Genomic DNA, 16,284 nt, shown 5'->3' with positions numbered 1-16,284 from the left:
TGGTCTTCCTTGAGTCTAATCTTCAAATAGACCATCAAAAAGAAGAAATCCTTCCGCACGGCCTCCATTGTGCAGGGCCGGATTTAGGCACTGTGCTGCCTAGACACAATTGAATGATGAGACCCTTGAATACAAGCTCCACCCCTCATGTCATGTTATTAGTAAAACCTGAGAATGCACCATGGGAGGAGCATGTGGTCTTCCTTGAGTCTACTCTTCAAATAGACCATCAAAAAGAAGAAATCCTTCCGCACGGCCTCCATTGTGCAGGGCTGGATTTTTAGCACAATTAAATGATGAGACCCTTGTATGCAAGCTCCACCCCTCATGTCATCTGATTGTAAAAAACTGAGACGGTACCATAGGAGGAGCATGTGGTCTTCTTTGAGACTTCTCCTCAAACAGACCATCAAAAAGAAGAAATCCTTCCGCACGGCCTCCATTGTGCTGGGTTGGATTTTTAGCACAATTGAATGATGAGACCCTTGTATACAAGCTCCACCCCTCATGTCATGTGATTAGTAAAAACTGAGAAGGTACCATAGGAGGAGCACGTGGTCTTCTTTGAGACTTCTCCTCAAACAGACCATCAAAAATTAAGAAATTCTTCTGCACGGCCACCTTTGTTCAGGGCCGGATTTGGACACTGCGATGCCTAGGCACACTTGCATGATAAGGCCCTTTTATACAAGCTCCACCCCTCATGTCATGTGATTATTTTAGTAAAACCTGAGAAGGCACCATGGGAGGAGCATGTGGTCTTCCTTGAGTCTAATCTTCAAATAGACCATCAAAAAGAAGAAATCCTTCCGCGCGGCCTCCATTGTGCAGGGCTGGATTTAGGCACTGGGCTGCCAAGGCACAATTGAATGATGAGACCCTTGTATACAAGCTCCACCCCTCATGTCATGTGATGGTTAAAAACTGAGAAGGCACCATAGGAGGAGCATGTGGTCTTCTTTGAGACTTCTCCTCAAACAGACCAGCAAAAATTAAGAAATTCTTCTGCACGGCCACCTTTGTTCAAGGCCGGATTTGGACACTGCGATGCCTAGGCACACTTGCATGATAAGGCCCTTTTATACAAGCTCCACCCCTCATGTCATGTGATTATTTTAGTAAAACCTGAGAATGCACCATGGGAGAAGCATGTGGTCTTCCTTGAGTCTAATCTTCAAATAGACCATCAAAAAGAAGAAATCCTTCCGCACGGCCTCCATTGTGCAGGGCTGGATTTTTAGCACAATTGAATGATGAGAGCCTTGAATACAAGCTCCACCCCTCATGTCATGTGATTGTTAAAAACTTAGAAGGCACCATAGGATGAGCATGTGGTCTTCTTTGAAACTTCTCCTCAAACAGACCATCAAAAAGAAGAAATCCTTCCACGCGGCCTCCTTTGAGCAGGGCTGGATTTAGGCACTGTGCTGCCTAGGCACACTTGAATGATGAGACCCTTAAATGCAAGCTCCACCCCTCATGTCATGTGATTAGTAAAACCTTAGAATGCACCATGGGAGGAGCATGTGGTCTTCCTTGAGTCTACTCTTCAAATAGACCATCAAAAAGGAGAAATCCTTCTGCACGGCCTCCATTGTGCTGGGCTGGATTTAGGCACTGGGCTGCCTAGGCACAATTGAATGATGAGACCCTTGTATACAAGCTCCACCCCTCATGTCATGTGATTGTTAAAAACTGAGAAGGCACCATAGGAGGAGGATGTGGTCTTCTTTGAGACTTCTCCTCAAACAGACCATCAAAAAGAAGAAATCCTTCCGCACGGCCTCCATTGTGCAGGGCCGGATTTAGGCACTGCTCTGCCTAGACACAATTGAATGATGAGACCCTTGAATACAAGCTCCACCCCTCATATCATGTTATTAATAAAACCTGAGAAGGCACCATGGGAGAAGCATGTGGTCTTCCTTGAGTCTAATCTTCAAATAGACCATCAAAAAGAAGAAATCCTTCCGCACGGCCTCCATTGTGCAGGGCTGGATTTTTAGCACAATTAAATGATGAGACCCTTGTATGCAAGCTCCACCCCTCATGTCATCTGATTGTAAAAAACTGAGACGGTACCATAGGAGGAGCATGTGGTCTTCTTTGAGACTTCTCCTCAAACAGACCATCAAAAAGAAGAAATCCTTCCGCACGGCCTCCATTGTGCTGGGTTGGATTTTTAGCACAATTGAATGATGAGACCCTTGTATACAAGCTCCACCCCTCATGTCATGTGATTAGTAAAAACTGAGAAGGTACCATAGGAGGAGCACGTGGTCTTCTTTGAGACTTCTCCTCAAACAGACCATCAAAAATTAAGAAATTCTTCTGCACGGCCACCTTTGTTCAGGGCCGGATTTGGACACTGCGATGCCTAGGCACACTTGCATGATAAGGCCCTTTTATACAAGCTCCACCCCTCATGTCATGTGATTATTTTAGTAAAACCTGAGAAGGCACCATGGGAGGAGCATGTGGTCTTCCTTGAGTCTAATCTTCAAATAGACCATCAAAAAGAAGAAATCCTTCCGCGCGGCCTCCATTGTGCAGGGCTGGATTTAGGCACTGGGCTGCCAAGGCACAATTGAATGATGAGACCCTTGTATACAAGCTCCACCCCTCATGTCATGTGATGGTTAAAAACTGAGAAGGCACCATAGGAGGAGCATGTGGTCTTCTTTGAGACTTCTCCTCAAACAGACCAGCAAAAATTAAAAAATTCTTCTGCACGGCCACCTTTGTTCAAGGCCGGATTTGGACACTGCGATGCCTAGGCACACTTGCATGATAAGGCCCTTTTATACAAGCTCCACCCCTCATGTCATGTGATTATTTTAGTAAAACCTGAGAATGCACCATGGGAGAAGCATGTGGTCTTCCTTGAGTCTACTCTTCAAATAGACCATCAAAAAGAAGAAATCCTTCCGCACGGCCTCCATTGTGCAGGGCTGGATTTTTAGCACAATTGAATGATGAGAGCCTTGAATACAAGCTCCACCCCTCATGTCATGTGATTGTTAAAAACTTAGAAGGCACCATAGGAGGAGCATGTGGTCTTCTTTGAAACTTCTCCTCAAACAGACCATCAAAAAGAAGAAATCCTTCCACGCGGCCTCCTTTGAGCAGGGCTGGATTTAGGCACTGTGCTGCCTAGGCACACTTGAATGATGAGACCCTTAAATGCAAGCTCCACCCCTCATGTCATGTGATTAGTAAAACCTTAGAATGCACCATGGGAGGAGCATGTGGTCTTCCTTGAGTCTACTCTTCAAATAGACCATCAAAAAGGAGAAATCCTTCTGCACGGCCTCCATTGTGCTGGGCTGGATTTAGGCACTGGGCTGCCTAGGCACAATTGAATGATGAGACCCTTGTATACAAGCTCCACCCCTCATGTCATGTGATTGTTAAAAACTGAGAAGGCACCATAGGAGGAGGATGTGGTCTTCTTTGAGACTTCTCCTCAAACAGACCATCAAAAAGAAGAAATCCTTCCGCACGGCCTCCATTGTGCAGGGCCGGATTTAGGCACTGCTCTGCCTAGACACAATTGAATGATGAGACCCTTGAATACAAGCTCCACCCCTCATGTCATGTTATTAGTAAAACCTGAGAAGGCACCATGGGAGGAGCATGTGGTCTTCCTTGAGTCTAATCTTCAAATAGACCATCAAAAAGAAGAAATCCTTCCGCACGGCCTCCATTGTGCAGGGCTGGATTTAGGCACAATTGAATGATGAGACCCTTGTATGCAAGCTCCACCCCTCATGTCATCTGATTGTAAAAAACTGAGAAGGTACCATAGGAGCAACATGTGGTCTTCTTTGAGACTTCTCCTCAAACAGACCATCAAAAAGAAGAAATCCTTCTGCGCGGCCTCCATTGTTCTGGGCTGGATTTTTAGCACAATTGAATGATGAGACCCTTGTATGCAAGCTCCACCCCTCATGTCATGTGATGGGTAAAAACTGAGAAGGCACCATAGGAGGAGCACGTGGTCTTCTTTGACACTTCTCCTCAAACAGACCATCAAAAATTAAGAAATTCTTCTGCACGGCCACCTTTGTGCAGGGCGGATTTGGACACTGCGATGCCTAGGCACACTTGAATAACAAGGCCCTTTTATACAAGCTCCACCCCTTGTGTCATGTGATTATTTTAGTAAACCCTGAGAATGCACCATGGGAGGAGCATGTGGTCTACTTAAGAGGTAAAACTACTCTTGAAACCACCAAAAAGATGACATTTTTCTGCATGTCCTTCTTTGTGCAGGGCCGGATTTAGGCACTGTGCTGCCTAGGCACATTTGAATGATGAGACCTTTGAATACAAGCTCCACCCCTCATGTCATGTGATTAATAAAACCTAAGAATGCACCATAGGTGGAGCATGTGGTCTTCCTTGAGTCTACTCTTCTAACAGACCAACAGAACATGCAAAACGTTCTGCACGGCCTCCTTTGTACAGGACCGGATTTGGACACTGCGATGCCTAGGCACACTTGAATAACAAGGCCCTTTTATACAAGCCCCGCCCCTTGTGTCATGTGATTATTTTAGTAAAGCCTGAGAATGCACCATAGGGGGAGCATGCGGTCTACTTTGCAGGTAAGACTACTCTTGAAACCAACCATCAACCACCAAAAAGACTAAATCTTTTTGCATGACCTTCTGTGTGCAGGGCCGGATTTAGGCGTTGTGCAGCCTAGGCACACTTAAATGGTGAGACCCTTGAACACAAGCTCCGCCCCTCATGTCATGTGATTAGTAAAAACTGAAAATGTACCATGGGAGGAGCATGTGGTCTTCCTTGAGACTTCTCCTCAAACAGACCACCAAAAATAATAATAAATTCTTCCTGCACGGCCTCCTTTGTGTAGGGCCGGTTTAGACACTGCGCTGCCTAGGCACACTTGAATGGTGAGACCCTTGAATACAAGCTCAATCCCTCATGTCGTGATTGGTGAAACCTAAGAATGCACCATGAGAGGACCATGCGGTCTTCTGGTCTTCCTTAAAACGACTCTTCAAATAGATCACCAAAAACAAGAAATCCTTCCACATGACCTTCTGTGTGCAGGGCCGAATTTAGACACTGCTCTGCCTAGGCACATTTCAATGGTGAGACCCCCTGAAATACAAGCGCCACCGCTCATGTCACGTTATTAGAAAAACCTGAGAATGCACCATGGGAAGAGCCAGTGGTGTAACTAGAACCTTCAGGGCCCCGATGCAAGAAACCATGAAGGGCCCCCCTGAACCCCAGCCAGGGCCCTTCCCTCCGAGTCCGGCGGTGGAACTCCAGGGCGTGGTCACAGGTATGACCTTTGTGAGCCCTGTAGTTCCACCACTGGTATCAGTAGTTTTTATTTTTTATTAGTTTTTTTTTCTCTGGCTGGGGAGAACAGACATCGGACTGAGCGGCAATGCATGGAGCAGGAGAGGGGTACTCTGAGGAGCCGGGTAGTCACCCTCCAGCCCCCCGTGTGCATGGTGCACTGGTACCCCTAGCTGCCTATGCTGCTGCCGGCCATATGTAGAGGGGGCTGCATGGGCCCCCTGCAGCACAGGGAGCCCAGTTGCGGTCGCGACTGCTGCACCCCCTATAGTTACGCCCCTGGGAAGAGCATGCGGTCTTCCTTCAGTCTACTCTTCTAACAGACCACCAAAAAGAAGAAATTCTTCCGCACAGCCTCCTTTGTGCAGGGCCAGATTTAGACACTGCTCTGCCTAGGCACACTTGAATGATGAGACCCTTTTATACAAGCTCCACCCCTCATATCATGTGATTAGAAAAACAATTGAGAATGCACCCTGGGAGAAGCATGTGGTCTTCCTTGAGACTACTTCTCAAACAGACACTCTTCCGTAAGACCTCCTTTTTTTGCAGGGCCGGATTTAGGTTCTGTGCTGCCTAGGCACACACGAATAATGAGCCCCTTTTATAAAAGCTTCACCTCTTGTGTTATGTGATTAGTAAAACCTGAGAATGCACCATAGAGAAGCATGTGGTCTACTTTACAGGTAAGACTATTCTTTAAACAGACCATCAGAAAGAAGAAATCTCCCCAATGGGGTTGCAGACGTTTGTACTTTTCTCCCATTTATCAAAAACCAAAATTTTTTTTTTTTTGGAGTTGACGATCAGGAATTTATCCACGCTTACTACTAATCTCTGTTTCCTGAAAAGTTATTTTCTATGAAAGATTTTAATATCCGTCAAGTGTGAGCAGGTCACCCTTGTCATCTGCCCCCTCAAACCTGCGCTCGTCCTTCGCTGTCAGAGCTGGGGGGGGGGGGGCGCGGGTGGCGACAGCCTGGATGACACAAGCGCGTTCTCTGCCCAGACATCTGTCAGCGCAATATTGGTTTTGGTCCCCGAAGCAGAAACAATTGACCAAGGTCAGCTATGGGGGATCTCATTGGCATTCAGGCGGCGAAGAGCGTCCATTTGGCATAGTGTTGGAAAACCTTTCATCTCCGTGCCAGGGATTGGCAGAGTGGCGATTTCCCTGTCAGGCTGTCTCAGGTTATGCGTTGTGTTGAGCAGTGTTCACTGCCAACCCACAACTGTCTTATCACAATTTTCACCTGCAAAGCAGCAGCAAGACTACCGGCGCCATGCACGGGGAAGAGTATTGCTGTCATGGTTGGGGGGGGGGAATGGATTTTTGGGAATGTTAATCAAGAACATTCTGTCTGTTTTTTTTTATATACCCATATGAGGCACGGCGCTCACTAACTTATCCCCTAAATTAAAAAACAAAACAAAAACTCACAAATATGACTTCCTGTCACATGTCTAAGAATACATTCTCCATTATACACACTTGTTTTGCATGTCTCTTTTAGGTTACTTTGCGGTAGGGATTCACTAAAAAGTTACTTAGCTTGGGTTTGAGTTCGTGATTTCCATAACAAACAGGATTTAAGCGATTGCAGGAAACTCGTTTCTCTTCTAGTGAAGATTTAGTGTCACCTCCCCCCCCCCCCAGTGAAGAGCCTTCTTTGGTCTTATGGTGCCCCCTTCCTTCTTCCCAGGTCTTCTCAGTGTTGGGTGACAATCTATGTTCTTCTTCACAGTTCTCCTCAGTGTCTTAAAGACCCTTTTACCCAGGGCTTCTCATTGTTATGGAGCCTTCTTCCTCCTACCCAGGTCTTCTTGTTCCTATGGAACTTTTTTCTTCTAACCAGGTCTTCTTTTTATGGAGCCTCTTTCTTCTAAGCAGCTCTTCTTCTTCTTATGGTGTCTCCTTCCTTCTACTCTGGTCTTATTCTTCTTATGGAACCTCCTTCCTTCTACCCAGGTTTTTTTTCTTCTTATGGAACCTCCTTCTACCCAGGTCTTCTTCCTTTGGCGCCTCCTTCTACCCCGGTCATCTTCTTCTTATGGCGCCTCCTTCCTTCTACCCAGGCCTCCTTATTCTTATGGAAACTCCTTCATTCTACCCAGGTCTTCTACTTTTTATGGAGCCTCCTTCCATCTATCCAGGTATTTTTCTTCTTATGGAGCCTCCTTCTACCCAGGTCTTATTGTTCTTATGGAACTTCCTTCTTTCTACCCAGGATTTTTCTTCTCATAAAACCTACTTCCTTCTACCCAGGTCTTCTTCTCTTCCTATTTTTATGGAGCCGCCTTCATTCTACCCAGGTCTCATTCTTGTTATGGAACCTCCTTAATTCTACTCAGGTCTTCTTCTTCTTATATAACCTCCTTCCTTCTACCCAGGTCTTCTTCTTATGGAACCTTCTTCCTTCTATCCAAGTCTTATTCTTATGGAACCTCCTTCCTTCTACCCAGGTCTTCTTCTTCTTATGGAACCTCCTTCCTTCTACCCAGGTCTTATTCTTATGGAACCTCCTTCCTTCTACCCAGGTCTTCTTCTTCTTATGGAACCTCCTTCCTTCTACCCAGGTCTTATTCTTATGGAACCTCCTTCCTTCTACCCAGGTCTTCTTCTTCTTATGGAACCTCCTTCCTTCTACCCAGGTCTTATTCTTATGGAACCTCCTTCCTTCTATCCAGGTCTTATTCTTATGGAACCTCCTTCCTTCTACCCAGGTCTTCTTCTTCTTATGGAACCTCCTTCCTTCTACCCAGGTCTTCTTCTTCTTATGGAACCTCCTTCCTTCTACCCAGGTCTTATTCTTATGGAACCTCCTTCCTTCTACCCAGGTCTTATTCTTATGGAACCTTCTTCCTTCTACTCAGGTCTTATTCTTATGGAACCTCCTTCCTTCTACCCAGGTCTTCTTCTTCTTATGGAACCTCCTTCCTTCTACCCAGGTCTTCTTCTTCTTATGGAACCTCCTTCCTTCTACCCAGGTCTTATTCTTATGGAACCTCCTTCCTTCTACTCAGGTCTTCTTCTTCTTATGGAACCTCCTTTCTTCTACCCAAGTCTTATTCTTATGGAACCTCCTTCCTTCTACCCAGGTCTTCTTTTTCTTCTTCTTCTGCTTATGGAACCTCCTTCCTTCTACCCAGGTCTTATTCTTATGGAACCTCCTTCCTTCTACCCAGGTCTTATTCTTATGGAACCTCCTTCCTTCTACTCAGGTATTATTCTTATGGAACCTCCTTCCTTCTACCCAGGTCTTCTTCTTCTTATGGAACCTCCTTCCTTCTACCCAGGTCTTCTTCTTCTTATGGAACCTCCTTCCTTCTACCCAGGTCTTATTCTTATGGAACCTCCTTCCTTCTACTCAGGTCTTCTTCTTCTTATGGAACCTCCTTTCTTCTACCCAAGTCTTATTCTTATGGAACCTCCTTCCTTCTACCCAGGTCTTCTTTTTCTTCTTCTTCTGCTTATGGAACCTCCTTCCTTCTACCCAGGTCTTATTCTTATGGAACCTCCTTCCTTCTACCCAGGTCTTATTCTTATGGAACCTCCTTCCTTCTACTCAGGTCTTATTCTTATGGAACCTCCTTCCTTCTACCCAGGTCTTCTTCTTCTTATGGAACCTCCTTCCTTCTACCCAGGTCTTCTTCTTCTTATGGAACCTCCTTCCTTCTACCCAGGTCTTATTCTTATGGAACCTCCTTCCTTCTACTCAGGTCTTCTTCTTCTTATGGAACCTCCTTTCTTCTACCCAAGTCTTATTCTTATGGAACCTCCTTCCTTCTACCCAGGTCTTCTTTTTCTTCTTCTTCTGCTTATGGAACCTCCTTCCTTCTACCCAGGTCTTATTCTTATGGAACCTCCTTCCTTCTACCCAGGTCTTATTCTTATGGAACCTCCTTCCTTGTACTCAGGTCTTATTCTTATGGAACCTCCTTCCTTCTACCCAGGTCTTCTTCTTCTTATGGAACCTCCTTCCTTCTACCCAGGTCTTCTTCTTCTTATGGAACCTCCTTCCTTCTACCCAGGTCTTATTCTTATGGAACCTCCTTCCTTCTACTCAGGTCTTCTTCTTCTTATGGAACCTCCTTTCTTCTACCCAAGTCTTATTCTTATGGAACCTCCTTCCTTCTACCCAGGTCTTATTCTTATGGAACCTCCTTCCTTCTACCCAGGTCTTCTTCTTCTTATGGAACCTCCTTTCTTCTACCCAAGTCTTATTCTTATGGAACCTCCTTCCTTCTACCCAGGTCTTATTCTTCTTATGGAACCTCCTTCCTTCTACCCAGGTCTTCTTTTTCTTCTTCTTCTGCTTATGGAACCTCCTTCCTTCTACCCAGGTCTTCTTCTTCTTATGGAACCTCCTTCCTTCTACCCAGGTCTTATTCTTATGGAACCTCCTTCCTTCTACTCAGGTCTTCTTCTTATGGAACCTCCTTCCTTCTACCCAGGTCTTCTTCTTCTTCTTATGGAGTCTCCTTCCTTCTACCCTGACCTTCTATTTCTTATGGAACCTCCTTCCTTCTACCCAGATCTTTTTTTTTTATAGAGCCGTCTCCCTCTTCTACCCAGGTCTTCTTCTTTTTATGAAGCCTCTTCCTTCTACTAGGTCTTCACACAGACTAACCCCCTTGTGTGTTATCTCCTCCATTTCCTGCCAACAGCATTCATTTCCTGTTTAAGGTGATTGGGAAGCCAAATTTATTTATTTATTTTTTTATTAAAATGATAAACCTGTCATACTTACCTGCTCTTACTTTGTGCCAAAGATACCCGAGCAATGTCCTTCAATGACATTAGTTCTCAGTGTCAAAATCGCAATCCAGTTGATTATGTAATTTTGGTATTGGATTGCAGTTTTAACACTGAGAGCTACATTTTATGCTTGGGTATAAAACTTGGGAAACCAACGGAAAAAAAATTGAGTAAATTCTGAGGTGAACAATACCCGATCGGAATCTGTAGAGCTAGAAATGCAATCATGTCTTATGGCAGCTATATGAAACAAGATATAATTACCAGCGCATGGGCCCTTGTAGGGTCTCAAGGTCAAACTAAAGGGCAGTTCAGCTGCCACCTTGGTAATTTCACAGTGAAATGCAATTTGATAAAATTCATATCCAACCGTTGCCAGTATAGGTGTGCACAGCCTATTGCATTAGGGTGTGCACCCCAAAGCTCATGTACACATAGGTTGGACTTGATGGACTTGTGTCTTTTTTCAACCTCACCTACTATGTAACTATGTAGCATGCATGTGTGTGTATATCTTAAGACAGAGCCGGTACAGTAAAAGAGAAGTATGGTAACACTTCATTAATGGAAGAACTGGTCAGAGGGAGATATTTCCCATCTTCCCCGCCGGCACACAGAGCAATAATCCTAATGCACACGGGGTGATTAGGGTGTGCCCAGGCACATCCGGCACACCCCCTGCGCATGTCTTATCATTGCCAACAATGAAGACATGAGCCAGTTGACAATATACAGTATGCAATATATAAACATTAGCTGGAATATCTGTCTTTACCATGCGTGCCAATGGGCAGCCCAGAAATGTGAGGGTATCAACCATAAACAGTATAAACACTGATAATTCACTTGTGAATTGTTCTCAGAATCAAAAGGGAAGGAGATCAGAAAAGCACAGAAAGAAAATGAGGGTAGGTGGGAAATCCCTTGTAGCTGAGCCTTTCTCAACCAGGGTTCCAGGGAATGCTAGGGTTCCTCCACAGGCTGCTGGGGTTTCCTGGAGCTATGGTTGATTGGCCTCCTATGGCAAGTGGTCATTTCAGTTACTTGATGGTTTCTAGGCAAAATTATGTCATACATTCTAGGAGTCTTCAGGAGGGGAGGAGGGTCTTTCTTAGCTAAGCACACCATCCTGTCTGCATGTCTGAGTAAAGGGCAGATGGATTCCATAAAGTAAATGCTACAGGAATCATCAGCCCTTATTCAGAGCCCCCCCTAGCACACCAGAGTCCCCTCTTTACATCAGAGGTCCCTCCATAACATCAAAGCCCTCCCTTTACATCAGAGTTTCCCCATCATATCCGAGGTCCCCCCCCCCCATCACATCGGAGGCCACTTGTCATATTAGAGGCCCCCAATCATATCAGAGATCCCCCCTTCACATCAGAGGTATCCCATCATGTCAGAGATCTCCCATTACATCCAGGACCCCTGGTATACATAAGGGCCCCCCAACATCAGAGGTCCCCCATCAAGTCAGAGATCCACACATCAAATTCAAGACCCCGGTACCCCCCTTCACATCAGAGCTGCCCCCCATCACATCAGAGGTCTCCCATCATGTCAGAGATCCCCCATTACATTCAGGGCCCCTGGTATGCATAAGGGGCCCTCCAACATCAGAGGTCACCCATCATGTTAGAGATCCACACATCACATTCAAGACCCTCGGTATACATAGGAGCCCCCATCACATCAGAGCTCCCCCATAATGTCAGAGATCCATGCATCCCATTCAAGACCCCCGGTATACATAGGAGCCCCCATCACATCAGAGCTCCCCCATAATGTCAGAGATCCATGCATCCCATTCAAGACCCCCGGTATACATAGGAGCCCCCTCATCATGTCAGAGATCCCCCTTCACATAAGAGGGTTATCCATCACATCAGAGGTCTCCTTCAAGTCAGAAGCTCCCCATCATAGCAGAGTCCTCCCTATACCTGAGAGCCCCCCATTACATTAGACTTATCCCTATACAGTCTCAGCTAAACACACCCACCTGCCTGCATGCCAGAGCTAAGGGCAGATGAATTCCAGGAGGTAAATGCAGCATGAATCATCTGCCCTTTTTCAGGATGGCTGGGTCTAGAATTGCTGGGGGAGGGGGGGGGGGGGTGTTCAAAGGGATTTCTCAACAAATGGGGACGTGGACGGATGCGGGAGCTTGCTTTAAATAATACAAATAAATTAAACAGCATTTCTGCTTTAAAGTTCCAGTAAGCACGGGTCCTTTTTTTTCTTCTTGGGATTACCCTGTGAGCGCAGGATGCTATGGCAACAACTACCAGGGGGTGGGTCCACGACGCTCTTCACTCACGGCATGCCCTCGGTCTTTTAAGTTGAGTTACACCGATGGTCATCCAACCCAGAAAACTGAGGACATCTTGTGGTGGGGAAGAGGTAATTTTTTTTTAATACTTAGAGGTTGGTCTTTAGTCTCTGACAGGGGCAGACTGACAACTCATGGCCCCCCCCCCCCGGCAATATGGATAAGATTATGGGGGCCTCCGGGCAATAGGAGATTATGGGGCCACACAGTATATACACATACACACAGTGGCGTAACTAGAACCTTCAGGGCCCCGATGCAAGAAACCATGAAGGGCCCCCCGAACCCCAGCCAGGGCCCTTCCCTCCGAGTCCGGCGGTGGAACTCCAGGGCGTGGTCACAGGTATGACCTTTGTGAGCCCTGTAGTTCCACCACTGGTATCAGTAGTTTATTTTTTATTATTTATTTTTTATTTTTAGGTGCCCCATAGGGGGACTGTCCCTAGGCAGGATGGGGTCCCCGTCCCCAGAAGAGATGAGGTCCTTTTCTCCAGGGCAGATGAAGTTACTGGGGGGACCCTGTCCCCAGGGGAGATGGGGGTGCCTGTCCCCACGTGAGAAGGGGCCCCTGTCTCCAGGGGGAGATGGAGGGGGTAAGTAATGGTGTGTGGGGGATGGGGTCCTCTCACTCACCATGACCAAGCTGCAGGCCGCGCACTCATCCATGTTGGCCTGGGCTCCATCCAGTGTGCTGGACGGGTGATCAGCATATGTAGAGGGGGCTGCATGGGCCCCCTGCAGCACAGGGCCCAGTTGCGGTCGCGACTGCTGCACCCCCTATAGTTACGCCCCTGCATACACACACACATACAGTATACACACACAGACACACAATATACACACACAGAATACACATACGCATACTGTCCCTGGTTTTATTGAGGCTGGCAACCCTGATGGGGCCCCTTAGTGGCATAGGGCCCTCGGGCAGTGCCCGAGTGCCCGAATGGTCAGTCCGCCCCTGGTCTCTGATGAAGGGTGTCTTAATACCACTGAAATGTGTTGGCTTATCTCTCAAAAAATTCTGATTAATAAAAAATTTTTTTGGGGGGAATTAATTGACTTGATACTCCCTGGCATCTAAATTGCACATTTTATTGCTATAAGCTCCTTCTTATCTTGTACGCTGTGTGTGTATATATATATATATATATATATATATATATATATATATATATATATATATATATATATGAGCTTTTGTTGACTGATGTTCAACACTGTGAGTCTCGTATGATAAAAAAGCAGAACAAGAACGTATTTGATAACCATTTTCTGTCTTATTGGGTACATAATAGGTGGAGAACCATGCTATGGATGGATTAAGCTGAACTGATGTTGCTTTCTCTTGCAGCTGCTGGCTGTCTCTGGAAGGAGGACTGCTCTACGCCTTTGTCGGACCGGCCGCCGCTGTCGTTTTGGTATTTTGTTTGATGAATCATAATTATATATATATATATATATATATCTTCTTTTTTTTTTTCTTTCTTTTTTTTTTTTTTTTTTAATTCCTTGAACATTTTGTCTTTCATTCTGATTCATTGAGAATTGTCCTTTTTTTTGGAATAGGGATTTGTCACGGTGGCGGCTCTGCTCAGAATACGGCGAGGCTCAGCCTCATAAACAGCGAGGGGATTAATGATCTCACAGAACGCTAATCCTGCATTCTAAATTGCCACCAATAATGATTTAGGGATTATAAATTCCACTACCCGGCGCCATAATCCATATTTCTTAGAATAATAGTTTTGACTTTCTGCAAGTTTAGTGGCGGCGCGAGGCGGATGGCGGAAACACACCGCTCTTATCTGTTCCTCTTAGTCATGTCACCTATGACACCCGGACAGGTCATGTGGAATAGTGATGTCACCTATGACGCCCGGACAGGTCATGTGGAATAGTGATGTCACCTATGACGCCCAGACAGGTCATGTGGAATAGTGATGTCACCTATGACGCCCGGACAGGTCATGTGGAATAGTGATGTCACCTATGACGCCCGGACAGGTCATGTGGAATAGTGATGTCACCTATGACGCCCGGACAGGTCATGTGGAATAGTGATGTCACCTATGACACCCGGACAGGTCGTGTGGAATAGTGATGTCACCTATGACACCCGGACAGGTCATGTGGAATAGTGATGTCACCTATGACGCCCGGACAGGTCATGTGGAATAGTGATGTCACCTATGACGCCCAGACAGGTCGTGTGGAATAGTGATGTCACCTATGACGCCCGGACAGGTCATGTGGAATAGTGATGTCACCTATGACGCCCGGACAGGTCATGTGGAATAGTGATGTCACCTATGACGCCCGGACAGGTCATGTGTAATAGTGATGTCACCTATGACACCCGGACAGGTCATGTGGAATAGTGATGTCACCTATGACGCCCGGACAGGTCATGTGGAATAGTGATGTCACCTATGACACCCGGACAGGTCATGTGGAATAGTGATGTCACCTATGACACCCGGACAGGTTTTACCTTTTTTTTTTTCTCATTAGAATTGGAAAAAAAAAAAATGACAGCTGGTATATGATTGGTGGTTATGGGCACCATGGTCATTGTCATTTCCTCCTGGGAATGTTATTATTGTGCGTATAGGTGCAAATTGCCCAGATTATGACCACTGTGAATGATGAGCGGAGTCACATATAAGGATTATTGGTGACATCAGAACTTATCAGGGGTAACACAGAGATAGTGATGACATCAGGAGTGACATATTATGAATAGTGGTGACATCAGAATTATAGGTTGATTTTCTAAAACTGGGGAATGCAAAATCTGGTGCAGCTGTGCTTAGAAACCAATAGACAGGCGCACACTGAAATATTTCGTTTCGGAATTCCGTTTTCGTCCGAAAAATACATTTATTTAGTTACTCCCGAAATTCGTTTTTATTTATTTTATTTCGTTAAATGTCTATGTCGAATCTTTTCCCTCTATGTAGAATAATCTTGGACTAATAGAGTTAGGTTAGGCACATGCGACCTTTTTTTGCTATTGTCTCTATAATGTTGAATCTTTTCTCTCTTTGTCGAATCTTTCCTCTCTTTGTCTAATCTTTTCTCTCTATGTCGAATCTTTTCTCTCTGTGTCAAATCTTTTCCCTCTATGTAGAATAATATTGGACAAATAGAGTTAGGTTAGACACATGCGACCTTTTTTTGCTATTGTCTCTATAATGTTGAATCTTTTCTCTCTATGTCGAATCTTTTCTATCTATGTTGAATCTTTTCTCTCTATGTCGAATAATCTTGGACTAATAGAGTTAGCTTAGGCACATTCAACCTTTCTGCTATTGTCTCTATAATGTTGAATCTTTTCTCTCTACGTTGAATCTTTTCTCTCTATGTCGAATCTTTTCTCTCTATGTCGAATAATCTTGGACTAATAGAGTTAGGTTAGACACATGCGACCTTTCTTGCTATTGTCTCTATAATGTTGAATCTTTTCTCTCTTTGTCGAATCTTTTCTCTATGTCGAATCTTTTCTCTCTATGTCGAATCTTTTCTCTCTGTGTCAAATCTTTTCTCTCTATGTCGAATAATCTTGGACTAATAGAGTTAGGTTAGACACATGCGACCTTTCTTGCTATTGTCTCTATAATGTTGAATCTTTTCTCTCTTTGTCAAATCTTTTCTCTCTTTGTCGAATCTTTTCTCTCTATGTCAAATCTTTTCTCTCTATGTCGAATAATCTTGGACTAATAGAGCTCGGTTAGGCACATTGAACCTTTTTTGCTATTTTCTCTATAATGTTGAATCTTTTCTCTCTATGTCGAATTTTTTCTCTCTATGTCGAATCTTTTCTATCTATGTTGAATCTTTTCTCTCCATGTCA

At 45.1% G+C, this 16,284-nt stretch overlaps 1 protein-coding gene across 1 annotated transcript in view; it reads left to right on the top strand.

Annotated features, from left to right (window-relative positions):
- The window catches only part of ADGRB1 (adhesion G protein-coupled receptor B1), an 819,205-nt gene that overhangs the window by 711,983 nt on the left and 90,938 nt on the right, over positions 1-16,284 (top strand). Inside the window, 1 exon segment of the mRNA XM_077490484.1 lies at positions 13,783-13,849. Coding sequence (XP_077346610.1) covers positions 13,783-13,849 — 67 coding nt within the window.

This window comes from Lithobates pipiens, unplaced genomic scaffold (genome assembly GCF_037356315.1).
Source record: "Lithobates pipiens isolate NorthernLeopardFrog02 unplaced genomic scaffold, aLitPip1_a1.2 Scaffold_19, whole genome shotgun sequence".
In the NCBI taxonomy this organism is placed as follows: domain Eukaryota; kingdom Metazoa; phylum Chordata; class Amphibia; order Anura; family Ranidae; genus Lithobates; species Lithobates pipiens.
Note: the sequence above shows the minus strand (reverse complement) of the source record. Positions and strands in the feature narration are given on the sequence as shown.